The sequence below is a fragment of the Sus scrofa genome, chromosome 6 (genome assembly GCF_054392235.1).
Source record: "Sus scrofa isolate SSC_HxYL_T2T_F1_AM1 chromosome 6, Sscrofa_HxYL_maternal_Yorkshire_Landrace_v2.0, whole genome shotgun sequence".
NCBI classification, from domain to species: domain Eukaryota; kingdom Metazoa; phylum Chordata; class Mammalia; order Artiodactyla; family Suidae; genus Sus; species Sus scrofa.
In genome coordinates, this window is record NC_139388.1 from 146,872,540 (window position 1) to 146,899,583 (window position 27,044).

General features: G+C 39.5%; 1 protein-coding gene across 1 annotated transcript in view; it reads right to left on the reverse strand.

The window, feature by feature from the left end:
• Positions 1–22,027: 22,027 nt before the first annotated feature.
• The window catches only part of CTH (cystathionine gamma-lyase), a 31,460-nt gene continuing 26,443 nt past the window's right edge, over positions 22,028–27,044 (reverse strand). The window contains exons 11-12 of the mRNA NM_001044585.2: positions 23,117–23,255; positions 22,028–22,572 (exon numbers count right to left, since the gene is read on the reverse strand). Of these exons, the coding sequence (NP_001038050.2) occupies positions 22,546–22,572; positions 23,117–23,255 (166 nt within the window). The 3' untranslated portion in view covers positions 22,028–22,545. The remainder of the gene's footprint in view (positions 22,573–23,116; positions 23,256–27,044) is intronic.

Genomic DNA, 27,044 nt, shown 5'->3' on the forward strand with positions numbered 1-27,044 from the left:
GCAAAAAGACAAAAAAAAAAAAAAAAAAAGACTACATTCCTCAATGGGAGTTTCAATTTTTTAAACCAATTTCTTTCTTACTTTCCTTTTCTTTCCTTTTTTTTTTTTTTTTTTTTTTTCTTTTTAGGGCTGCACCTGTGGCATATGGAAGTTCCCAGGCCAGGAGTTGAATTGGAGTTGCAACTGCTGGCCTACACCGCATTAATGGCCAGCAGCTACAGCTGCTTCATAATGCTTTTCATTGACTTCACATGGCAACTTCAAAGCCCTTTCCTGTCAAGAGTAATTATCTCCAATTTGCAGAGCATCATACACAGTCTTTTCACAGATCACACAATCCCCTTCAGACATCAAGCCATCTGGATTTGGACACTGGACAGCACTTCCGTTTCTAGTACTAGAAATGTCCTGATTCAGCCAAGAGGCTGAGAGAGGAAGGGGAGTACCTCCAATGAAAAATTTCCCAAAGAGCTATGTCCTGAGTTCCTGCTGTGGCTCAGTGGGTTAAGAACCCAACACACCCTCTGTGAGGATGCAGTTTCTATCCCTGGCCTCACTTAGTGGGTTAAATTTCTGGTGTTACCATGGCTGTGCTGTAGGCTGCAGCTGCAGCTCCAATTTGACCCCTCACCTGGGAACTTCTGTATGCCACATGTGTGGCCAAAAGCCACATCTGCAATCTACCCTGTGCCACGCTGGTATAACACCAGCAGAGACAAGCTGGGTCTTAACCCACTTTGCCACAGTGGGAACTCCTCATTTGTTTTATTTCTAACACACTCCAACAGCGCTATAAAATACCTTGCAATACAATTTTCAGTTCAATCAAACCTGCCAGATAAGTTCTCAGTTAACTCACTGTTGCTGTCCCCTGATCTCCTGCTATAGTCTGGACTGACGGCTCTTTGGGCCATCTTTATCCTGGAAATTCTTTTTGCTGGTGTCTGGAAAATTCCCTTCACCTCTCTTGCTTTGGACCTGCTATTTCCTAAATCCAAAATATTTTTTTCTTAGTTTACTCCATTATTTTTTTGGAGATACATTTTTTAGTATCTTTCTGAGGAAAAATGTGTAGGAGATAAAGGTTTGGGAACTTACTTATCTGTAATAGCTTTGTTCCACTATAATGCCTGATTGATAATTCATTATATATAAAATACGTCTTTTAGCTTTTAAATTCTCATTGAGATAGCTGATGTTATTCTATTTTCTGATGCTATTCATTGTAAGTAAATTTTTCTCTCTAGACAATTTTTGGAGGTTTTTAAATTTTTTTCCTGGTATTGAGATGCCTTGGAAAGAGTTTGTCATTATTTTTGTGTGTGAGTGCTGGAAATTTAGTTGGCTTTTTCATTTTTTTCTTTTTTACTGTCTTTTTAGGGCCACACCCACAGCATATGGAGGTTCCCAGTCTAAGGGTCAAATCGGCCATGGATACTAGTCAGGTTCATTAACTGCTGAACCACGACAGGAACTCCTGGCTTTTTCAATCTAGAGTCACAAGTGTTTCAATTCTGGGGAATTTTTTAATAATATCGAATTAATAATTTCTTCCTTTCTATTTATTCTCTTCTGTTGGAATTTGGAATTTATGTTTGTATAATGTTGAACCTTCCGAAATAAGATTATCTTTCTTTCCCTTTTTTTTTTTTTTTCTGGCCACACCCCCAAGGCATATTGGTGTTCCCAGGCCAGGGAATATATCTGCATCTCAGAAGTGACTATAGTGACAAAGCAGGATCCTTAATCCACAGGAGAACTTCAGGACTTTCTTAACTTTATCTGTTGACTCTTCTTTTGAATTTTTTTTTTATTCAACTATTATAGATTTAATTTAGTGGAATTCTTTCATAATATGACTATTCTTTTTTATTGTATCCTGTGCTTGATTAACAGATGTTATACTTTTATTATCAGTGTATGTGCCCAGTGTGGAACAGACACTCAGTAATTTTTTTTTTTTTTTTTTTTTTTGTCTTTTTAGGGCCACATTTTCAGCATACAGAAGTTCCCAGGCTAAGTGTCGAATTGGAGCTGTAGCTGCTGGCCTACACCACAGCCACAGCAATGTGAGATCTGAGCCACATTGGTGACCTAAACCACAGTTCATGACAATGCCAGTATCTTAACCCACTGAGCAAGACCAGGGATCAAACCTGTACCCTCATGGATGCCAGTTAGCTTCTTTTCCACTGAGCCATGAGGGGAACTCCTATTTTTTTAATTTCTTTTTTTTTTTTTTTTTTTTTTTTTTTTTTTTTTTTTTTTTATTAAATTTTATTTTCCCACTGTACAGCAAGGGGGTCAGGTTATCCTTACATGTATACATTACAATTACAGTTTTTCCCCCACCATTTCTTCTGTTGCAACATGAGTATCTAGACATAGTTCTCAATGCTATTCAGCGGGATCTCCTTGTAAATCTATTCTACGTTGTGACTGATAAGCCCAAGCTCCCGATCCCTCCCACTCCCTCCCCCTCCCATCAGGCAACCACAAGTCTCTTCTCCAAGTCCATGATTGATTTTCTTTTCTGAGGAGATGTTCATTTGTGCTGGATATTAGATTCCAGTTATAAGTGATATCATATGGTATTTGTCTTTGTCTTTCTGGCTCATTTCACTCAGTATGAGATTCTCTAGTTCCATCCATGTTGCTGCAAATGGCATGATGTCATCCTTTTTTATGGCTGAGTAGTATTCCATCGTGTATATGATACCACCTCACACCAGTCAGAATGGCCATCATTAATAAATCCACAAATAACAAGTGCTGGAGGGGCTGTGGAGAAAAGGGAACCCTCCTGCACTGTTGGTGGGAATGTAAACTGGTACAGCCACTATGGAGAACAGTTTGGAGATACCTTAGAAATCTATACATAGAACTTCCATATGACCCTGCAATCCCACTCTTGGGCATCTATCCGGACAAAGCTCTACTTAAAAGAGACACATGCACCCGCATGTTCATTGCAGCACTATTCACAATAGCCAGGACATGGAAACAATCCAAATGTCCATCGACAGAGGATTGGATTTTTAATTTCTAAGTACGTAGTAGAAGGATAAGACAAGGCCCTCACTAAAAAGCAACCTACAGCCTAATGTAAACAGACAAAGATACACAGATCAGAAATATGGGATCACAAAGGAGAAAATTATTTCTGGCTAAAAAGAACAAGGATAGCTTTATGGGGAGATGATTTGAGCCAGCTTGTAAAGGATGGATTAGATTTTGACAGATGGTAGTAAAAACAAGGGATGGAAATTCTGATTCAAAGAAAAGCAATGCTGACAGTTTAAGGAACATTTCAATTTTGAGGCTCTCAAAATACTAGAAAGTAAAAATGTGAAAAAAATGTAAGGTTGTAAAAACAGCATATTTTAAATATTCACTCATGTATGTGTTTCTGTTTCATTTTGAGATAACATTCAAAAGACTAAATTTAAGACTCTTTTAAAATGAAACCCCCAGGACAAGTGGTCTCTTTGGGCTTCCCACTGTCAATCACCCCAGATAACTCTGGAATACAAAGCAGAGGGAGACAAAACTACAAAACATGTTCAGAGGAAATAAATGCAGTCTTGATTATGGAATTATATAAGACAAGTTGGGTGGATTTTTTTCCTCCTATAACTATAAGAAATGTTTAACGATATTTTTTCAGGATAAAGAAAGCACAAGAGGAGAAGTTCCCATCGTGGCTCTGTGGAAATGAATCTGACTAGTATCCATGACGATGTGGGTTAGATCTCTAGCCTCACTCAGTGAGTTAAGGATCCAACATTGTCGTGAGCTATGGTGTAGGTAGAAGATACAGCTCAGATCTGGCATTGCTATGAATGTGGCATAGGCCAGAGCTGAAGCTCTGATTCCACCCCTAGCGTGGGAACTTCTGTATGCCACAGGTGCAGCCCTAAAAAGACAAAAAAAAGCACAAGAGGAGATCCCATTGCGGCTCAGCAGTAATGAACATGACTAGTATCCAGGCATCCTCATGGACCTGCATCCTCATGGATGCTAGGCCAATTCGTTTCCTCTGAGCCATGACGGGAACTCCATAATTCAAAAGCCCTTAATGAAAATAATAAAAGAATTCTCCTAACTACCAGTTCCAGATTCTTTCCCCCATGCTGCTAGAGTATTCTGCTAAAAATGACCAAAGTGTGGCAAACAAATTGATAATTTTGAAGGGCAGTATGGCTTCATGCCCTAGTTCTAACATCTATTAGCTGTGTAACCTTAGTTTCTTTGAAGTTTACTTTCCTTTACTGTTTGTTCCTTATTAAAATGATAGTAATAAGGAGAGTAACAACAGCTGCTCAAACAATTGTATAAGAATTCATTGAACTGATACTTGTTAAAAGCTTAGCCAGGTGCCTACTACATAGGAAGAGCTAAATAAAGATTGGTGATTATTATTATTAGATATCTGTGATGGTTAATTTTATGTGCAAATTGGTTGGGCCCCACTGTCTAAATATTTGATCAAACATTGTTTTGAATGTTCCAGTGAGGGTGCTTTGGACTTAAAGTCATGTACTTTGAATAAAGTTTGCTCTTTATAATGTGGGTGGGGAAGGCCTCACCCAATCATTTGAAAACCCAAGAACAAAAGACTGACTTCCTCCAAAAAGAAAGAATTCTCCAACAGATAGCCTTCAGACTTAAACAGTAATATCAGCTTTCCCTGGGTTATTCTTATACACAGACACACACACACACACACACAGACACACACACACACACACACACACACATATATACACACAGACAAACACACACGCACACCCATTGTTCTGCTTCTTTGGGGATCCCTGGCTAATACAACAGCAAATACGTAATCTACAAATAAGGTAATATTACTATGTACAATGTATAAAAATAAAAATGTGAAGATAGGTAAGATTCACATTACTAATTATAAATAAATTTCCCTCCATTTCAATATCAGATGAGACTTTTTCAGTAATGAAGAGTAGCAGCAGAGTTTCCCAGTGGCTAAGCAGGTTAAGGGTCCTGCATTGTCATTTCTGTGGCTCTGGTTACTGCTATGCCTCCATATGATCCCTGGCCTAGAAACTTCCACATGCTGCAGGTGCAGAAAAGAAAAAGAATAGTAGCAGAAGAGGACAAAAAAAGAAAAAAAAAAGGAAGAAGAAGAAAGAAGAGGGGAAGAAGAAGAAATGTCTTAGCTCCTGGGATTGACACATACTGCTATAGGTCTAGCCTCTAGATAACTGGATTCATGTTTCAAAAATATCACCTTGTGGCTAAGTGGTAACAAACCCGACTAATATCCATGAGGATACAGGTTCAATTCCTGGTCCCACTCAGTGGGTTAAGGATCCAGTGTTGCCGTGAACTGTGGTGTAGGTCACAGATATGGCTTGGATCTGGTGTTACTGTGGCTGTGGTGTAGGCCAGCAGCTGTAGCTCCGATTTGACCCCTAGCCTGTGAACTTTCACATGCCATAAGTATGGCCCTAAAAAAAAAAAAAAAATATATATATATATATATATATATCACCAGGGCCTGGTTTACTGTCCTTCTCCATAGGGTTTCATTCTCAGATAGATGTTATCCTCACAGGGTGAATGGCTACAGCAGCTCCACATTACACAATTTCAGGCTCAAATCACAAGAGATAAGAATGCATCTTTTCTGATAATTCCCATAAAGGTTCTGAGATTCATTCTAAGTGGTCTACCCTAGAACAGATATTCATTTGGAACCACCACTGTAAAGAATTATAGGGACAGAGAAGCTTTCCACAGGGTATATACTGCCAGAAGATTATATGGATAATCAGGTAGTCAAAAATAAGAGATGGTCATGGTCACTCTAACTGCTTAACAAAATCACTCTTTGCAATTTATAGATTATTTTGCTTTTTACAAAAGCTATTTGATTTTGAGAATCAAAAACACAAGAGGATACCTGGCATTAAATATTTTCTAAACATTCCATGCTATAAGCATGGAAAATTCATAACAGTGAATTTCCTTTCTTGGCTCCATTAAAACAAGAACAATTTCAGAGTTCCCTGGTAGTTCAGAAGGATAAGGATGCAGTGTTGTCACTGCTGTGGCTCAGGTTCAGTCCCTGGCCTGGGAACCTCCCCATGCCAAAACAAACAAACGAAAAAACAAGAACAATTTCAAACCTTTCCATCATTGTTGCCACTTGGTGATAATTAAACTTTTAAGCTTATATTTTCATAATAGTCTGTTATCACTTGTATTAGCTATCACATATGGGCTAGCCAGATCCTCTGGCATTTATTTCTGCAATATTCAATTTAAAAAACAAAGACAAAAACAAAAAATAAATCCTCACATCAGTTGGTTGAAGTAGGTTGTGTTTGGGCTAAAATGAAAACCACCTCCTCTCCTCCCTCCAATCAGGATACCCAGTCTGTTACTTAGTAACAACAGTGGAATGTTCTAAATCTAAACCATAACAGGAGGTGGATGGACAGTTTTGGTGTGCCATTATTCCGATATTCTAAACACTGTCTATGTAACTTAGAGAAAGAACCCAAAGGCATACACACAGAAATTTGACAACACTTATTACTGAGCCAAAGGACAGCTAACAATGACTGAGAACCTATTGCATGTATGCTTCACAAGTATTGTGTAACCTAATTTTCATAACCACTGTATAAAGCAAACAGTACTTCTATCTCCCTTTTACTGACGAGGGAGATACTGAATCTAAGAGTTTTCAAATAAGTTGCTTAAAACATGGTCAAAAAGCTGGTAAGCACCCAACCTGGATTTTGAACTCGAAAAGTGTGATTTTCTACCAGTCTGTCTCATCAGGAAGCCTGCAGCAAGCTCCTGTCAAACTTCAGCCATGAGGGGGGCAGACGTTAGAAGTAAGAGAAGCTACCACCCTGTTGTCTACAAAAAGGAGACCACACAAAAAAATCCACACAAAATGAAAAGGCAGAGAATTATGACTCAGATAAAGGAACAAGAAAAAAAAATGGAAAAACAGCTAAGTGATCTGGAGATTACTAACCTCCATGAAAAAAGACTTTAGACTAATGATAGTCAAGATGATTCAAGATCTTGGAAATAAACTGGAGGCAAAGATTGATAAATTATAAGAAACATTGAATACAGAAATAAAAGATTTAAAGATTAAGAGAGCAGATATGCAAAATACAATAACTGAAATAAAAAATTCACTAGAAGGTGAGTTTCAGTCATGGCTCAGTGGAAACAAATCTGACTAGGATCCATTAAGATGCAGGTCCAATCCTTGGCCTCACTCAGTGGATTAAAGATCCATCATTGCCATGAGCTGTGGTGTAGGTCACAGATGCAGCTTGGATCTGGCATTGCTGTGGCCATGGCATAGGCCAGAAGCTACAGCTCCAATTTGACTGCTAGCCTGGGAAACTCCATATGCTGCTGGCGTGGCCCTAAAAAGACAACATAAATAAATAAAGCTCATCTGTCCTCCAATACATACATTTTAAAAAATTCACTAGAAGGAACCAACAGCAGAATACAAGAAGCAGAACAAATAAATGAAGTGGAAGACAGACAGGTGGAAATCACTGAGGTGGGGCAGAAAAGAGAAAAAAGTTTAAGAAGAAATGAAGACAGTCTAAGTGAACTCTGGGACAATTTTAAAGGCACCAACATCTATATTTAGGGATGTCAGAAGGAGAGGAGAGAGAGAAGGGGCCAGAGAAAATATTTGAAATAGATAATAGCTGAAAACTTCCCTAACAGGGAGAAGGAATCTAACCCTCAAATCTGGGAAGTACAAGGAGTACCATATAAACTAAATCAAGGGAGGAACCCCCCAAGACACATATTAATCAAACTGACCAAAATGAAAGACAGAGAAAATATTGAAAGCAGCTAGGGAAAATAAACAAATAACAAACAAGGTAACCCCAATAAATTTATCAGCTGATTTTTCAGCAGAAACTGTAAGCGAAAAGGGAAGGGCACAATATACTTAAAGTGATGAAAGGAAAAAAGCTCCAACCAAGATTAATCTACCCAGCAAGGCTCTCATTAGGATTTGGAAGAGAAATCAATAGCTTTACAGACAGGCAAAAGCTAAGAGAATTCAGCAACACTAAACCAGCTTTACAACAAATATTAAAGGAACTTCTCTAAGTGGAGAAGAAAAGGCCACAACTAGAAACAAAAATATTACAAATGTCAAGGCTCACCAGTAAAGGCATACATATAGTAAAGGTAGGAAATGATCCACACGAAAATATATTAGCAAAACCAGAAATTGTGAGAAAAGGAGGGTACAAATGCAGGATACTGGAGATGCATTCACAAGTAAGAGACCAGCAACTTAAAACAATCTTGTATATATATAGACTCCTACATCAAAACTTAACGGTAGCTGGAAACAAAAATGTGCAATAGATACACATGCAAATAAGAAAAAGCAATCCAAATACAATGCTAAAAACAGTCATCAAACCACAAGAGAAGAGAAGAAGGGGAAAAAAAGGCCAACAAAAACAAATCCAAAACAATTAGCAAAGTGGCAATAAGAACATACATATCAATAATTATCTAGATATAAGTGGATTAAATGCCCCATCCAAAAGACATACACTGGTTGAATGAATACAAAAACAAGACCCATATATATACTGTCTTTAAGAGAACCACTTCAATTCTAGAGACATATACAAACCGAAACCTAGAGGATGGAAGAAAATATTCCATGCAAATGGAAATCAAAAGACAGCTAGAGTAGCAACACTCATATCAGACAAAATAGACCTTAAAGTAACGAACATTAAAAAAGGAGTTCCCATCGTGGCACAGCAGGAACTAAGCCAACTAGGAACAATGTTGGGATCCCTGGCCTTGCTCAGTGGCTTAAGGATCTGATGTTGGTGTGGCTGTGGTGTAGGTAGGCAGCAGTAGCTCCAATTCAACCCCTAGCCTGGGAACCTCCATGTGGCATGGGCATGGGCCTAAGAAGCAAAAAAAAAAAGTTAAAAGAGACAAAGGACATTACATAATGATCAAATGATCAATCCAAGAAAAAGATATAAAAATTTTAAATATATATTCACCCAACATAGGATCATCTCAATATAGAAGACAATTGCTAACAGCATAAAAGGAGAAACTGACAATAACAAAATAATAGCAGGAGATTTTAACACCCCACTTACAGCAATGGACAGATCATCCAAACAGAAAATCAACAAGGAAGAGTTCTTGTCGTGGCGCAGTGGTTAACGAATCCGACTAGGAACCATGAGGTTGTGGGTTCGGTCCCCGCCCTTGCTCAGTGGGTTAACAATCTGGCATTGCTGTGAGCTGTGGTGTAGGTCGCAGACGAGGCTCGGATCCTGCATTGCTGTGGCTCTGGCGTAGGCCAGCAGCTACAGCTCCAATTCGACCCCTAGCCTGGGAACCTCCATATGCCACGGGAGCGGCCCAAGAAATAGCAAAAAAGACAAAAAAAAAAAAAATCAACAAGGAAATAGAGGCATTAAATGATGCATTAGACCAGATGGACTTAATAGATATTTATTGAATATTCCATCCAAAAGCAGCAGAATGTGCATTCTTCTCAAATGCACATGGAACATTTTCTAGGATAGATCCCATTCTGGGCCACAAATCAAGCCTCAGTAAATTTAAGAAAATTGAAATCATATCAACCATCTTTTCCAAACACAATTCTGTAAGATTAGAAATCAAGAAGAAGAAGAAAAAAAAAAAAGTCCACAAACATGTGGAGACTAAACAACATGCTACTAAACAATGAAAGGATCACTGAAGAAATCAAAGAGGAAGTTAAAACATATCTAGAAGCAAATGACAACAAAGACACAACAATCCAAAACATATGGGATGCACCAAAAGCAGTTCTAAGCAGAAGTTTATACCAATACAAGCCTACCTCAGGAAACAAGAAAAATCTCAAATAAACAACCTAACTTTACACGTAAAGCAATTATAGAAAGAAGAATAGACAAAATCCAAAGTTAGCAGAAGGAAAGAAATTATAAAGATAAGAGCGGAAATAAATGAAATAGAAATGAAGAAAACCATAGAAAAGATCAGTGAAACTAAAAGCTGGTTCTTTGAAAAGATCAACAAAATTGACACACCCTTAGCCAGACTCATCATGGAAAAAAGACTCAAATCAATAAAATTAAAAATGAAAAAGGGGAAGTTACAATGGACATCAGAGAAATACAAAGGGTCATAAGAGACTTCTACAAGCAACTATATGCTAATAAAACGGACACCCTAGAAGAAATGGACAAATTCTTAGAAAAGTACAATCTTCCAAAAATAAACCAAGAGGAAATAAAAAAGATGAATGAATCAATCGCAGAGTTTTTTTTGAGTACTTAAAATCAAAAGTCCTCAAATTGAAACTGTGATTTAAAAGCTTCCAATAAACAAAAGTCCAGGACCAAACTATGTCTAGATACTCATGTTGCAACAGAAGAAATGGTGGGGGAAAAACTGTAATTGTAATGTATACATGTAAGGATAACCTGACCCCCTTGCTGTACAGTGGGAAAATAAAAAAAAAAAAAAAAAAAAAAAAGTCCAGGACCAGATGGCTTCACAGGAGAATTCTATCAAACATTTAGATAAGAGTTAACCTATCCTTCTGAAACTATTTCAAAAAATTGCAGAAGAAAAAACACTCCCAAACTCATTCTGGTATCACCCTGATACCAAAACCAGACAAAGATACCACAAAAAAAGAAAATTACAGGCCAATAACACTGATGAACATAGATGTAAAAATCTTTAACAAAATACTAGCAAACTGAATCCAGCAATACATTAAAAGGATCCTACACCATGATCAAGTGGGATTTATCCCAAGGATGCAAGGATTTTTCAATATCCCCAAAGCAATCAGTATGATACACCACGTTAACAAACTGAAGAATAAAAACCATATGATGGAGTTCCCGTCGTGGCACAGTGGTTAACGAATCTGACTAGGAACCATGAGGTTGCGGGTTCGGTCCCTGCCCTTGCTCAGTGGGTTAACGATCCAGCGTTGCTGTGAGCTGTGGTGTAGGTCGCAGGCGAGGCTCGGATCCCGTGTTGCTGTGGCTCTGGCATAGGCCGGAGGCTACAGCTCCAATTCGACCCCTAGCCTGGGAACCTCCATACGCTGTGGGAGCGGCCCTAGAAATGGCAAAAAGACAAAACAAAAAACGAAAAAAAAAACCCATATGATCCTCCCAGTAGACATGGAAAAAGACTTTGACAAAATCCAACACCCATTTCTGATAAAAACCCTTCAGAAAGTGGGCATAGAAGGAATCTACCTCAACATAATAAAGACCATATATGACAAACCCACGACTAACATCATTCTCAATGGTGAAAAGCTGAAAGAATTCCCACTGAGATCAGGAACAAGACAAGGATGTCTACTGTCAAACTATGATTCCACATAGTTTTTTAGGTTGCCACAACAATAAGAGAAGAAAAAGAAATTTTAAAAATTCAAATTGGAAAGGAAGAAGTAAAACTATCACTCTTTGCAGATGGCATGATACTATAACTAGAGAATCCAGAAGACAATACCAGAAAAGTGTTAGAGCTCATCAATGAATTTGGTAAATTTGCAGGATATGAAATTAACTCACAGAAATCAACTGCATTTCTATATACTAGCAATGAAAGATCAGAAAGAGAAATTAGGGAAACAATCCCATTTACCATTGCATCAGGAAAAATAACAATAATAAAACACCTAGGAATAAACCTATGTAAATAGACCAAAAAAAAAAAAAAAAAAAAAAAAAAAAAGAAAGAAAAAAACCCTGTACTCTGAAAACTATAAGACACTGATGAAAGAAATCGAAGATGACACAGATGGAAAGACATACCATGCTCTTGGATAGGAAGAATCAATATTGCCAAAATAACTGTATTACTGAAGGCAATCTACAGATTCAATGCAATCCCCATCAAATTACCAATGGCATTTTTCACAGAACTAGAACAAAATATTTTAAGGTTTGTTTGGAAGCACAAAAGACCCGAATAGGCAAAGCAATCCTGAGAAAGAAAAAACAGAGCTGGAGGAATCAGGCTTCTTGACTTTAGACTATACTACAAAGTTATAGTCATCAAAACAGTATAGTACTGGCACAATAACAGAAATATAGATCAGTGGAACAGGATGGAAAGCCCAGAATTAAACCTATGCACTTATGGTCAACTAATCTATGACACTGGCAAGAATATACAATGGAGAAAAGACAGTCCCTTCAATAAGTAGTGCTGAGAAAACTGGACAGCCATGTGTAAAAGAGTGAGATTACAACACTCCCTAACACCATATGCAAAAATAAACTCAAAATGGATTAAAGACCTAAATATAAGACCTGATACTATAAACTCTTAGATACTAAAACTCTTAGAGAAAAACCTAGGCTGAACACTCTCTTATATCAACCACAGCAATATCTTCTCAGATACACGTCCTAGAGTAATGGCAATAAAAACAAAAATAAACAGGAGTTCCCATCATGGCTCAGTGGTTAACGAATCCAACTAGGAATCATGAGGTTGTGGGTTCGATCCCTGGCCTTGCTCAGTGGGTTGAGGATCCGGTGTTGCTATGAGCTGTGGTGTGGGTCATGGACGCAGCTCAGATCCCACGTTGCTGTGGCTCTGGCATAGACCGGCAGATACAGCTCTGATTAGACCCGTAGCCTGGGAACCTCCATATGCCACAGGAGCAGCCCCAGAAAAGGCAAAAAGACAAAAAAATAAAATAAACAAATGGGACCTAATTAACCTTAAAAGTTTTTTCACAGCAAAGGAAATCTGAAACAAAATGAAAAGACAAGCCACAGAATGGGAGAAAATCTTTGCAAATGAAATGACTAACAAGGGATTAATCTCCAAAATTTATAAACACCTCCTGCAGCTCAATACCAAAAAAAAACCCCATCAAAAAATGGACAGAAGAACTAAATAGGCAATTCTCCAAAGAAGACATACAGATGGCCAAAAAACACATGACAAGATGTTCAACATCACTAATGTTTAGGGAAGTGCAATTCAAAACTGCTATGAGAGGAATTCCCATCATGGTGCAGCCTAAACAAATCCAACTAGTATGCACTAGGATGGCAGGTTTGATCCTTAGCCTTGCTCAGTGGGTCAGAGATCTGGTGTTGCCATGAGCTGTAGTATAAGTTGCAGATGTGGCTCAGATCCCACGTTGCTGAGGCTGTGACATAGGCTGGCAGCTGTAGCTCCAGTTTGACCTGGGAATCTCCATGTGCTGTGGGTGTGGCCATAAAAAGCAAAAAAAAAAAAATGTAAAAATAAAAATAAAAAACTACTATGAAGCACCACCTTACACCAGCCAGAATGGCCATTATCAAAAAGTCTACAAACAATAAATGCTGGAGAGGGTATGGAGAAAAGGGAACCCTCTTACACTGTTGGTGGGAATGTAAATTGGCATAATCACTGTGGAAAACAGAATGGAGATTCCTCAAAAAACTAAAAATAGAATTTGCATATAATCCAACAATCCCACTCCTGAGCATCTATCCAGAGAAAATCATGACTCAAAAAGATACATGTACCCTAGTGTCCATTGTAGTACTGTTTACAATAGCCAAGACATGGAAGCAACCTAAATGTCCACTGACAGTGAAGTGGATAAAGAAGATGTGGTGCATATACACAATGAAATATTACTTGGCCATAAAAAAGGAATGGAATAATGGCATTTGCAGCAACATGGATGGACCTAGAAATTATCATGCTAAGTGAAATTAGTCAGACATAAACATCATATGCTATCACTTGTATGTGTAATCTAAAAAAAATACACTGAACTTATCTGAAGAACAAATTGACTTACAGACTTTGAAAAACTTATGGTTACCAAAGGAGACAGTTTGTTGGGGCTTGGGGGGGAAGGGATGGAAATGTACTAAAATTAGGTTGTAATGATGGCTGTACAACTATAAATATGATAAAATTCATTTGGGTCTGGGGGAGCTGATTTTTTACTTTTCTACCATGGAAGCCTATTTTTAAAAATTTCCTTTTCCCTTTAAATATTAAATTCACTATAACAAAGTCATTTTACCAAAAAAGAAAAAAATCTTATAGAAGGAAGGAGGAAGAAACAAAGGAAGGAAGTCAGGCAACAATTTCATCATATTGTAATAACCACATTAAAGCCAGAATAACTTTTTTAGACTAACTTGGAGATTGTTGGAAATTAATGGAAAATTTTTTCACATATTTTGAGATACAAGGAAATTCTGGCTTACACATGATTTAACTTGAATTTTATTCTAACTAAAGCAGCCTGTTTGTGGTCTATCAAACATACATTGTACATCTGCTTTAATCATTAAGGAAAAGTGTCCACTGACCAGAAGAATGTCCCTGTTAAAAATGATTGAGGGTGTTCTCATTGAGGCACAGAGGAAACTAATCCGAATAGTATTCATGAGGATGTAGGTTCAACTCCTGGACTCATTCAGTGGGTCAGGGATCCAGTGTGGCCATGAGCTGTGGTATAGGTCGCAGACATGTCTCATGTTGCTATGGCTGTGGTATAGCCAGGCAGCTGTAACTCCAATTTGACCCCTAGCATGGGAACTTCCATATACCACAGGTAGGACCCTAAAAAAAGCAAAAAAAGGAGTTCCTGTCATGGTGCAGCAGAAACAAATCCGACTAGGAACCATGAGGTTGCAGGTTCGATCCCTGGCCTCACTCAGTGGGTTAAGGATCCAGCATTGCCGTGAGCTCTGGTGTAGGTCACAGAGAGGCTTGGATCTGGCTTTGCTGTGGCTGTGGTATAGGCTGGCAGCTGTAGCTCTGATTGGACCTCTAGCTTGGAAACCTCCACGTGCCGTAAGTGTGGCCCTAAAAAGCAAAATAAAAATAAAAATAAAGATTGAGGAGTTTCCGATGTGGTACAATAGGATCTGTGGTGTCTCTGCAGAGCCAGAACACAGCTTCAATCCCCAATAGTGGGTTAGAGGGATCTGGCATTCCTGCAGCTGCAGCATAGGTTGCAACTATGGCTTGGATGTGATCCCTGGCCTGGGAACTCCATTTGATGCAGGGTGGCCAAAAAAAAGAAAAAAGAAAAAGAAAGATTGAATGTCTCCAGTCCTGGGACACCCATGGTCCCTCAATGATAATACCTCCTTCCCAGGTGTCAAAGCCATACTGACTGGCTGGGTACATGCTGATTTGTTTGCTGTTTGTTTTGAAAATCTTGAAGGACTGTATCCCTAACTTGTTTGATGTTCTTTGACAAGGTATAAATCTGTGCAGAGACCCTGTTTCTGTGGAGCAGTTCCTCAGAATTATCTAACAGGCTGTCTCCTGGGCTATAGTCTTCAGTTTGGGTCAAAGAGATCTCTTTTTTATTCCTGTTCTAGTTTGGTTATTGATTACCTGCATTGACAATGTAAATGGCCAAGGCACACTACTGGCAGTGGATGCTATAGGACCCTTGGGATTCCCATTACCAGGCCAGGCTCCTATACACCCTTCTCTAGAGAACTGCCCTCAGCTGTGTGGAGCCACTTTACCAGGGAGTTTACCTGACCCCCACCACCTTCCTGCCCTTCCTCAGCCCCCATTCATAACTTGTGATTGAATCGTACAGGACTATAGAAGTCCAGCCCCCTTTTCCCTACATCTATAGGGCATTTATTTCAGACACCACCCTTTGAGAAGCAGGCCAAGTCTAGACTTTGCCAAACTCTTATTCAAAATAAGTTATGTGAATAAAATACACATTCATCTTAGAGAGTCACTATCCTAGTCTCTTTCCCAACTAAAGACCAAGGTTTTCATTTTGTCTTGATCACATAATAACAACTCTTGCAATATCAAGAGAATAGTTTCCTAATCTGCTTGAGAATTCTCTATGCTGGGAGTTCTTTTATGCTCAGTTAAGGATCCAGTTAAGTTCAGTTAAGTCAAGTCAGTTAAGTGACAATGCGTCACTGCAGCGGCTTGGGTCACTATGGCTATGGTGCAGGTTTGATCCCTAGTCTGGGAACTTCTGCATGCTGTGGGCATAGCCAGAAAATCAACAACAAAAAAATTATTCTCTACGCTGGACTAAGAATGGTGCACTGGAGCAATGAAATGAGAGGTCAGAAAACCAGAGTTCTAGCCCTGGTTCAGCCAGTTATTTATATTAGCCATGTGATATGGGGCAGTCACATAACCATTATGAATCTTCCTTTCCTCCTCTGTAGATGAATTATACTTGTACCTTCTAATTCTGTAGGTCAGTGTGAGAACAATTGAGCTAATAAGTGAAAGAAATAAAACAGGAACAAACAAAAATAGGTATGGGCTTTTTTCTAATTGAAGAAACTGAGATATATAAAGTATTGTAAAATTAGGAGTTCCTGTCACACAGCAGAAATAAATCCCGACTAGGAACCCTGAGGTTGTGGCTTTGATCCCTGGCCTTGCTCAGTGGATTAAGGATCCGGCATTGCCGTGAGGTGTGGTGTAGGTCGCAGACACAATTCAGATCCTGAGTTGCTTTGGCTGTAGCATAGGCTGGCAGCTGTAGCTTCGATTTGACCCCTAGCCTGGGAACCTCCATATGCTGCAAGTGTGGCCCTAAAAAGCAAAAAAATACAAAATGCAAAATAAATAAAGTATTGTAAAATTAGTAATGAACACAGAAATCTCTAATTCTCCAGCGTTATGTTATGTGTGTCTTGTTGAGGAAGGAATGTTTGCAGCATCTGACTGTTCTCACTGGAGCAAATTTAAATTGATTTTGCGAACAGTAAATCAACATTTAATCAAATGTGGTTATTAAGAAAAAGGTATATAGCAATTCTTTCTTCAACGAACCTTTAATTCATATCCCAGAGCAATTACATTTTTTACTGCACTTGTATTTTCTGAGATTGTAGTTTTATTAATAAGCAAAGGAAATAAGTCTGTTTTGTTGCAGAGTTTTTTTTTTTTAAATACTTACTTGTCTAGATGATTCCTAAGTTTCCTTATTTTGAGTACTTTTCTTATCCCTTGATGACTTTTGTTTTAATCAAGTTTACCACATTTTTTTTCTTTTGATATTGGCCTCCTAAGAAAGGTTTCTCGTGAAGCATTTGTGTTTTTCTAAAGTGCATTACAAGCTTTATTTCCTTTTTCTTTAAATTTTCTTTAGGTATACCTGAGTAATTAAGTAATCATATTATAATTACTTTATAAAATATTTATTTACAAAAAATAGATTTCCATCTTTGTGTAAAATCAATTTGTAATTCCCAGCTATGTCCTGGCCTCTATATGGAATTCAGGTCATTTAAAGCTTTCTATTGCTAAAAAGGATATCTTAATTTTTAGAAAAATATTCACATTTCATTGTTATTTTCTTATTTACCGCTCACATGTCAGAGCTAGCAGTAATTCCAAGATAATGGACCACTTTATGCAACTTATCTATAAAAGAATTCACTAAAAAACTAAAATAAGGGGTTTCCCTCATGGCACAGCAGGTTGGGGATCTGGCATTGTCACTGCAGAAGCTTGGGTCTCTGCTGTGGCAAAGGTTCAATCCCTGGCCCATAAATTCCCACATGCTGTGGGCATGGCCAAAAAACTAACAGAAAATGTACAAGGACACTGAGCAGAATAATAAGTCCCATTTCTCTTCATCATGCAAATTGAAAGCAGCCAGAAATCAGCCATGAATAAGCTCCGTTACACATATAAGAGTAAACTGAGTCACAAGCAAAATAAATGAGATCATGATTCTTGATCATCTCCACACTAAAGTTTTATTTTAAATGTCATCTAGCTGAACAAAGTAGACACGATGCTAAGATAGTCTTCTTAAGATAGTATCCACTGGCTTTGGTATAAGACACTAACTTCACTGTTTGAATTTCAACAGTGAATGTAATAAATACATACATTGGATTGAATTTTAAGTAATGTGCCCTATAAAGCAACTCAGTGAAAACAGTGTCCTGGAAGCCTGACCTCACCTAAACCTGACCAGTACATAGCTGTCCACTTATGTTCCCCTCTCGAACTGAAGTTTGGCAGTTACCATCAACCTCTACATGGATTAAATTTTGAGCCACTGCAGCTGCTGACCTGCAACACCCCCTGAGCAGAGCTCAGGGTGTAAATCAGGAGTGAGGCACTCTGCATTCTGGGAAAACTGGAAGAACAGATCTTCAGACAGTCAGATATTTTTAGAAGATTTTATGTGCCCAATTCTTGCATCTCCTCATAACTAGAAAAACACTAAATCCTTCCTGGTGATGTCTGCTCTTTGTGCCTGGTAGTAACCTTCAAGAGATCAGCAACAAACTTTTGTAAAATGTATGTATGCTGCATGCACCTCCCCCTCACCTTTACCATATCCTGATATTCCCCCTTCTCCTCCTAGGGTGGTATTTCAGCCTGGTCAGTAGTTAAAGATAAAACAAAGAGGAGTTCCTGTCATGGCTCAGTGGTTAGGGAATCTGACTAGGAACCATGAGGTTTCGGGTTCGATCCCTGGCCTTGCTCAGTAGGTTAAGGATCTAGCATTGCTGTGAGCTGTGGTGTAGGTCAGAGGTGGTTCGGATCCTGCATTGCTGTGGCTGTGGACCCACAGCCTGGGAACCTCCATATACCATGAGTGAGTGCAGCCCTAGAAAAGACAAAAAGACCAAAAAAAAAAAGATAAAACAAAAAATGTCAGTCATCTCTTAATGCAGTCACCTCCAAGAGTGAGAACCCTGCAGGCTGTGAAAACTCAGGATACTGGCCCTGACAGCAGGAGGTGCATATCAAAGGAACTATTTGAGCCCAGGCCTCTTTAGTTCCTGCCCTTTGTTTGCTTTGTCTTTTTGCCATTTCTTGGGCCGCTCCCACGGAGCTGTAGCCAGCAGCCTACGCAAGAGACACAGCAACGCAGGATCAGAGCCGCGTCTGCAAACTACACTACAGCTCATGGTCAACACCAGATCGATCCTTAACCCACTGAGCAAGGCCAGGGATCGAATCCAAAACCTCATGGTTCCTAGTGGGATTCGATTACCACTGAGCCGCGATGGGAACTCCTCCTTCCTGCCCTTTGTTGCAAAAATTCCTATATATCCTAGCTCCTCCCTCACTGTCTCAGAGCAGTTTCTCAGGGCTACCTGAGATGCTGTCTCCAAGGCCTAATTTTGCCCCAGATAAAACTTAACTCTCAACTTTCATGTTGTGCATTTTTTTCAAGTCAGCACCTTCTACAAAGTTAGATGTACTGTGAGAAGCAGGAGTGGGTGTAGGTGCAGTGTTTAAATTCTGAATCATCCTTTTGGTGTGAACTACATTACTAGAGAGACATGTTTGCAGATAACCAAAAGCATAGATAAGCTTCTCAAACATAACGGTGCCTTCTCAGGCAGTAAGGAAGGGTGCCTAGAACATGGGTGTAACAGATAATTTTTTTTTTTTTTTTTTTTTGGTCTTTTTGCTATTTCTTTGGGCCACTCCCGCGGCATATGGAGGTTCCCAGGCTAGGGGTCTAATCGAAGCTGTAGCCACCGGCCTACGCCAGAGCCACAGCAACGCGGGATCCAAGCCGCATCTGCAACCTACACCACAGCTCACGGCAACGCCGGATCGTTAACCCACTGAGCAAGGGCACGGACCGAACCCACAGCCTCATGGTTCCTAGTCGGATTCGTTAACCACTGCACCACGACGGGAACTCCTGTAACAGATAATTTTAAGCATCGACTTGGCTGAGCTATAATGCCAGCTGTTTGGTCAACTATATACTAGTCCAAAGGTTGCCAGGATGATGTTTTTTAGATGTGATGAACACTGAAATCTGTACCCTTTAAGTAAAGGAGACCAGTCTCTGTAATGTGGGTAGCCCTCATTTGATCAGTTGAAGGCTAACCAACTCTGCTTCACAACAGCAACATAGAAACCCTATCTGGGATTCCGGGCCCTGCAGATGTTGGACACAAGATGGCAACTGCTCTTAGATGAATCTCCAGCCTGCCCCACACAATTCAGGCTTATCAGCCCCCACCATCAGGAGACCCAGATCTTTGAAAGAAATCCCTCTCACTCTACACACACACACACACACACATACATCCTATTAGTTCTGCTTCTGTGAAGAAGCCTGATTAACAGAATGGTAGTTAGTAATTGCTCACCAGAAGCTCCGAGAGACTGAATATACAAATAAGCAATGGATAGAGCACCTAGAAAAATGGAATTTTGACCTACACTATGCAGCAACCTCCCCAGAAAACCAACACCCTTATCTACAGTCAACAATCCAGGAAGCCCGCTGCTTTGAGTCAGACTTGCAGGAAACCTGATTGCCACCTCTAGTGACAATCCAGGAAACTAAACAATAACTTTTATAATAGTTGGCCCCAAATGTTCAGGATTTGATTAATAACTGACAGCTTCCCTAATTTTTGTCCCTGCTTTTGATAGAGGACAGACCCTATGAATCTGTCATATATGCTCCCCAAGCCAATCACAGGGAATGCCCCCTTCAAGTTAGCTGGCCCACTGCTTCCTTAGGCCAACAGCCTCTTAGCAGCCTCTCATATTTGAAGCCTTCCCTTTTTACACTACAGAGCTCTTCCATTCCTGTCTGTTTTTATTTACCTTAGCTTTTTAAAAAACATTTATCACAGCTACTTAATGTTATTCATTTAAAAGTCATCTAACAGTTTGGGAGTTCCCTTCCTCACTCCGTGGTTAACAACACAGCTAGGATTCATCAGGCGGCAGGTTTGATCCCTGGCCTTGCTCAGTGAGTTAAGGATACAGTGTTGCTGTGAGCTGGTTGTGGTGTAAGTTGCAGAAATGGCTCAGATCCCTCGTTGCTGTGGCTGTGGCGTAGGCTGGAAGCCGTAGCTCTGATTTGACCCCTAGCCTGGGAACTTCCTACGCCACAAGTACGGCCCTAAAAAACAAAACAAAACAAAACAAGCCATCTAACAGTTTTAAATATGGAAATTTTTGGTTCTCATCCATATTAAGATCTTAAAATTTCTACATTCCTTATGTTCTGCTTTCCTTTGAGTCTGCCAAAACCCAAATGACAGTAGCTGACTCTCTAGTAAGTTTAGAATAGCTATCACTTTTCTCATTCTAAAGATCTTTTGTTTATCCCCACAGCCTTAAGGTACTGAAATGGCAAGAAATCATCTGCCAGAAACCATAGTGGGGTATAATTGACGTCAAAATGCTTCCACCCTATACACACAATTCAGAATATGCACAATATATAAGAACATGTATTTTTATGTATTCTCTTCCTACCCAGCACTATTATTAATCAACCTCAGTGAGAGGCTTTTGTTTGTTTTTTTTTTTGCCACACCTGTGACATGTGGAAGCTCCCAGGCCAGGTATTGAACCCGTGCCACAACAGTGACCCAAGCCACCGTACCAACAACACCAGATCCTTAACTTGCTGCACCACAAGGGAACTCCAATGATAGGCTTTTATAACTGAAACAAATGGTGATAGCAAACATAACTGAAAGCTTTTAGTACAAACAATTTTTGAAAATCCACGTATTTACTCATGACTTACTGACAATAACTCGTTGAATATGCACCTAACTATAAAAGATTTTATTTAAAGTATTTCTTCCTGTAGCCTCAACAAATTTACTGTTTCAAATAATACTGTTTTATATTTCCCTCTATAAAAGTGGCTTTTGGAGTTCCCCAGTGGCCCAACAGTGAAGGATTTGGCATTGTCACTGCTGTGGCTCTGATTTGTTCCCTGGCCCAGGAACCTCCACATGCCATGGGAGCAGCCAAAAAAAAAAGGGGGATTTTTAACCTGCCATGTACAGATTTTATAACTAGTCTGCAAACACTAATAGATGAGCATGATAGTTATACAACTGAATTTATAAAAATGAACTTAAGTGGTTGAAACCTCTAAGAGTTAGGAATTAAAAGAGCCCAGGAATGCAAGTTAATGCATAATATATAAACATAATACAGAAGTATCACAGTGGGATGCATTTGATAATTATATTTATTTTTTTTAATTGTACAAACTTGAATCAGTAGAATTTCACAGACTTTTCAGATATTTAATTTTTGGCTTATGGTAATTAAGTGTAAACCATCACTTTGAGTGCTGTTTCCAACAATATACAAAAATCACACTAGATTTAAGAATATTCATTTAATAATTTAAACTCCTCAGAAAACATCAAAATGAATTACCACTATACTGTAAACATGATCAATATAAACCTTAAGCTTGAAAAAAGAACACAATCTCCAACAGCAGCACAAATATCACCTACTTCAGACACAAATTAACAAAAAGACATTAACAGAATTATCTGTCAATTACAAAAGGGAAACTTTTTATCAGGGATGATCTCTAGAAGATTATAGTTGTGAAAGGTTATGAGGTGCCTTGGAATTTTCACCTGAAAATTGTGCAAAGGCTCTTTAATGGTCCATTCAATTATTCAGAAGTTTTGGTCTTCTCAGGAAGCAACTTCTAACAGCAATTCTGGAATGCTAGTTGTGACTTGCATTTGTAGGATGCTGCATTAATGGTGCACAAGAAAAATACATTATTAAACCTTCAGGGAATGACTTCACCTTCTCCAAGAATTCTTTTCTGGAGACTCTCATCTTTTAAATCTACAGTTCAGGAGTCCCTATCATGGCTCAGTGGTAACAAACCCCACAAGTATCCATGAGGACATGGTTAGATCCCCAGCCCTGCTCAGTGGATTAAGGATCCTGCGTTGCCTCAAGCTGTGGTTTTAGGTCTCAGACATAGCTTGGATCCCACCTTGCTGCAGCTGTGGCATAGGCTGACAGCTATAGCTCCAATTCGACCCCTAGCCTGGGAACTTCCATATGCCTTGGGTGCAGTCCTAAAAAGACCAAAAACAAAACAAAGAAAAAAACTGCAGTTCGGCTGAGTTCCCTGAACATTTACATACCATGTTTATTGTAGTAAGAGAAGTGAAAATCTTTACAATTCACAGTAAGGCCATTCCATAAATACAGGGAAACCACTCCCGCCCTCTGCTGTGCCCCAAAATTAAGCACACACACACATTGAAATATTAAAACTTACCGCTGCCTTCAAAGCTTGATCTAGATCGTCCATTAGGTCTTGTTTATCCTCTAAGCCCACAGAGAGTCGAATCAGTGTGTCTCTAATTCCAAGGACTTCTCTGTCACTCTTAGGCACAGATGAATGGGTCATGATTGCCCTGGAAAAAAGAGGGAGCAAATTTTTGATCACTATATTGTAGCAGTGGAGTTTCTATTTCACAAATTGCAATTATCTTCAAAATTTTTCCTTTTTTTTAGAGCTTTTTAAATGATTTTTATTTTTTCCATTATAGTTGGTTTACAGTGTTCTGTCAATTTTCTACCGTACAGCAAAGTGACCCAGTCACACATACATGTATACATTCTTTTTCTCACATTATCCTCCATCAGGCTCCATCACAAGTGACTAGAGTTCCCAGTGCCATACAGCAGGATCTCTAAAATTTTTCTACCCTAGATATCAAATGCTTCATATACCTACAATGTTTCAAAGGCAAAAAATTAAGAAATTGTGAAAAATATCTCTTCTAGTTATGATTTTAAAAGGAAACCAAGGAGCTCCCGTCATGGCTCAGTGGAAACAAATCTGACTAGTATCCATTAGGATGGAGGTTCAGTCCCTGGCCTTGCTCAGTGGGTTAAGGATCTGGAGTTGCCCTGAGCTGTGGTGTAGGTCACAGATGCGGCTTGGATCTGGCGTTGCTGTGGCTGTGGTGTAGGCCAGCGGCTACAGCTCCAATTAGACCCCTAGCCTGAGAACTTCCATATGCCTCAATTGCAGCCCTAAAAAAAAAAGAAAAAGAAAACCAAGATCTTTTATTGTTTTTACACCATCAGTAAGGTATACTCAATCAGACACTGAAGGACCAGTTGAGCACCTCCAGACAGGAGGGAAAGACACAGTATCCGATGTGTGGATTTTAACACCAGCCTGAATGAATCCTTGGCCAGAAGTCATACACACCGTGACCATCCAGCTGGACCTACAAGAGGACTCTTGGACAAGAGCTGGCCAGCATTAATTCCCTCTGGGTCAAAAGATCAATCCAGAACTGGACTTTGGAGGCAGATTAGGGAAAGACAGCCTAGGATCACTAGTACCGATCGCTAAGCATTAGGAAGTCCAGCATGAGGCTCATGACATAGAGGCCTCAGTAGAGGTTCAAAACCATCTAGCAATGCATGATCATCGTCAGCATGCGTAAGGGTAAAGCACCTCTTATGGGTCAGGTGCTGGAGCAAGAACGGGGAAACCAAGAGTGAGATATTTTCTCTACCCTAGATAACAAAGCAGGAGCTAAAGACTTGAAAATTCAGGAGTTCCCTTGGTGGCTCAGTGGTTAACGAATCTGACTACGAACCATGAGGTTGCGAGTTCGATCCCTGGCCTTGCTCAGCGGGTTAAGGATCTGGCGTTGGCGTGAGCTGTGGTGTAAGGTTGCAGACGTGGCTCGAGAAATGGCAAAAAGACCAAAAAAAAAAAAAAAAAAAAAGAAGAAAGAAAATTCAAAAAATAAAGTAGTCTACAGCGAATGCTGAACAAGCATGGAGGATTGCCAGAGCTCAGAGGAGCGAGAATCTAGGGGACGAGCCATCATGGAGGAGAGGCTTACAGTCTTAAGAAGCACTAAGATGTACACTGACGCCAGCACTCACCCCTGTCCCCCCCACCACCAGAAGGAATCGCTTTCTCCTATCTGCTTCAGGTCCAGAGAAACAAATCTTAGTTGTGCTCAAAGTAAATGAATATCTTCTATCACTATAATGAAGTTGTACATGCAAACATCCTCCTTAAAATGTTCTGCCTTTTTAGGCTCTTAGTTCCTTAAAAGAAAGTAAAAGCATAGAAATAAGAACTTAGGCCTCTGGAACCAATAGAGTTGGGTGTAAATCTCAGCCCCTCCTACTGGGTGTAAGGGCTTGAAAAGTTACCTATCCTCAAAGTCAGATGTCCATTATCTAAAACAACAGTAGCTATCACATTTTATTGCTTACCATCAGACAGGTACTCAACTAAATCTTTTTTTTTGCTATTGTTTTTGGGTTTTTTTAGGGCGACACCTATGGCATATGCAAGCTCCTGGGCTAAGAGTCAAATAGGAGCTGCAGCTGCTGGCCTACATCACTGTCAAAGCAACGACAGATCCGAGCTGCATCTGCAACCTATAGGCTGCAGCTTGGGGCAACATTGGCTCCTTAACCCCCTGAGCAAGGCCAGGGATGGAACCCGTATCCTCACAGACACTATGTCAGATCCTTAACCCACTAAGCCACGAATGGAACTCCTTCAACTAAATCATTTATGTGCATTACTTCATATTCTTAAATGGATAAAAATTGGATATAAAACCTATCTCAGGAGTTACTGTCATGGCTCAGTGGTAATGAACCCAACTAGTATCCATGAGAACAAGAGTTCAATCCCAGGCCCTGCTCAGTGGGTTAAGGATCTGGCACTGCCGGGTGAAGCTGTGGTGAAGGTCCAAGATGAGGCTTGGATCCCACATTGCTGTGGCTGTGGTGTAGGCCAGCAGCCATAGATAGCTCAGATTTGACCCCTAGCCTGGGAACTTCTATGTGCTGCAGGTGAGGCCCTAAAAACAACCACAACAAAAAACTATCTCAAAAGTCTGTCACAGTTATGAATGGAAGAAACATATACGAAGCACTTACAAGTACCTAGAATATTTGTGCCTAATAAAAAATAATAATCCATAATAGCAATTAACATTTATTGGGTACTTAGTATGGATTAGTAAGGCATTAGCTTGGGGATTTCTTTCCCCTATGTTCTCACAACAATCCTAAGAGCTGGGTACACTGTTATCTACATTTTTACAGTTGAGGAAACTGAAATTGAAAGAAGATAAGTAATTTTCCCAGGGTCACCAAGTTAACACATGTTATTAGGCTCAGAGACCAACCCAGTATACACTAGCTCTACTTTCTCCTCCCTGACTTCAGTGCTGCGCTGGTTGTTGTATTGTTGGGAGACAATAAGGGTGATAGAACAGACAAGCCCTGACACTGGCACTGGGCTTAGAGCCTAGCTGCAGTGCCTGAGGGCCAAATAACTTTAAATGAAATCCCTAACTAAATCAGGAAAGGTCTATCTTTTTTTGGGGGGGTGGGGAGCACACCCACATGTGAAAGTTACCAGGCCAGGAATTGAACCAGCACCACAGCAGCAACCCAAGCCACTGCACTGACAATGCTGGATCCTTAACTCACTGCCATCACTAGAGAACTCCAGGTAAGGTCTATTTTTAAGAGAGCCTTAAGGTAATACATATTTCATCACTATGAAAAATAAACCAATTTCATATGCTGAGTGTGCCCTCTTGTGCATCCAGACTTACTAGCAAGCATCTTCCTGAAAAACTAACAAAAACCTCCCTGGGTTATCTTAATTATCTGAATCATTATTTGGGCATAATTATTATTATTTTTTTTAAGATTATGAAATTGCCTGACTCTCTCAATAAACTATTTACTATAAAAGGGGAGGAAATGTGCCGAAATTTTGGTAAGCCCTGACATTCCTCAGAACATAGTTACTCCAGAAATGTTTATGAAAATTAGAACATAGAAACATACCATTCATTTAATACAGTTGAAAATGAATAGGCAATGACATTGATTTATCCCTGTAATAATTATAATAACATGATCATAGAAACATTTTTAAAAACAGGAGTTCCCACTATGGTATAGTAGTTTAAGAATCTGACAGCAAGACAGGATTAAGATGGAGGAATAGAAGGACTGGAGCTCAACTTCTCTCCTAAAAAACAACAAAATTCACAACTAAAGACTGAGCAATCTCCACCCAAATGGACCGCAAACCTTAAAAATACCCTACTCCAGAAGAAATAAGAGGAGGCCATATCAAGAGGCAGGAGGGGCGATTTCAACACAACCCCATACCTCCCGGGTGGAAGCTCCAC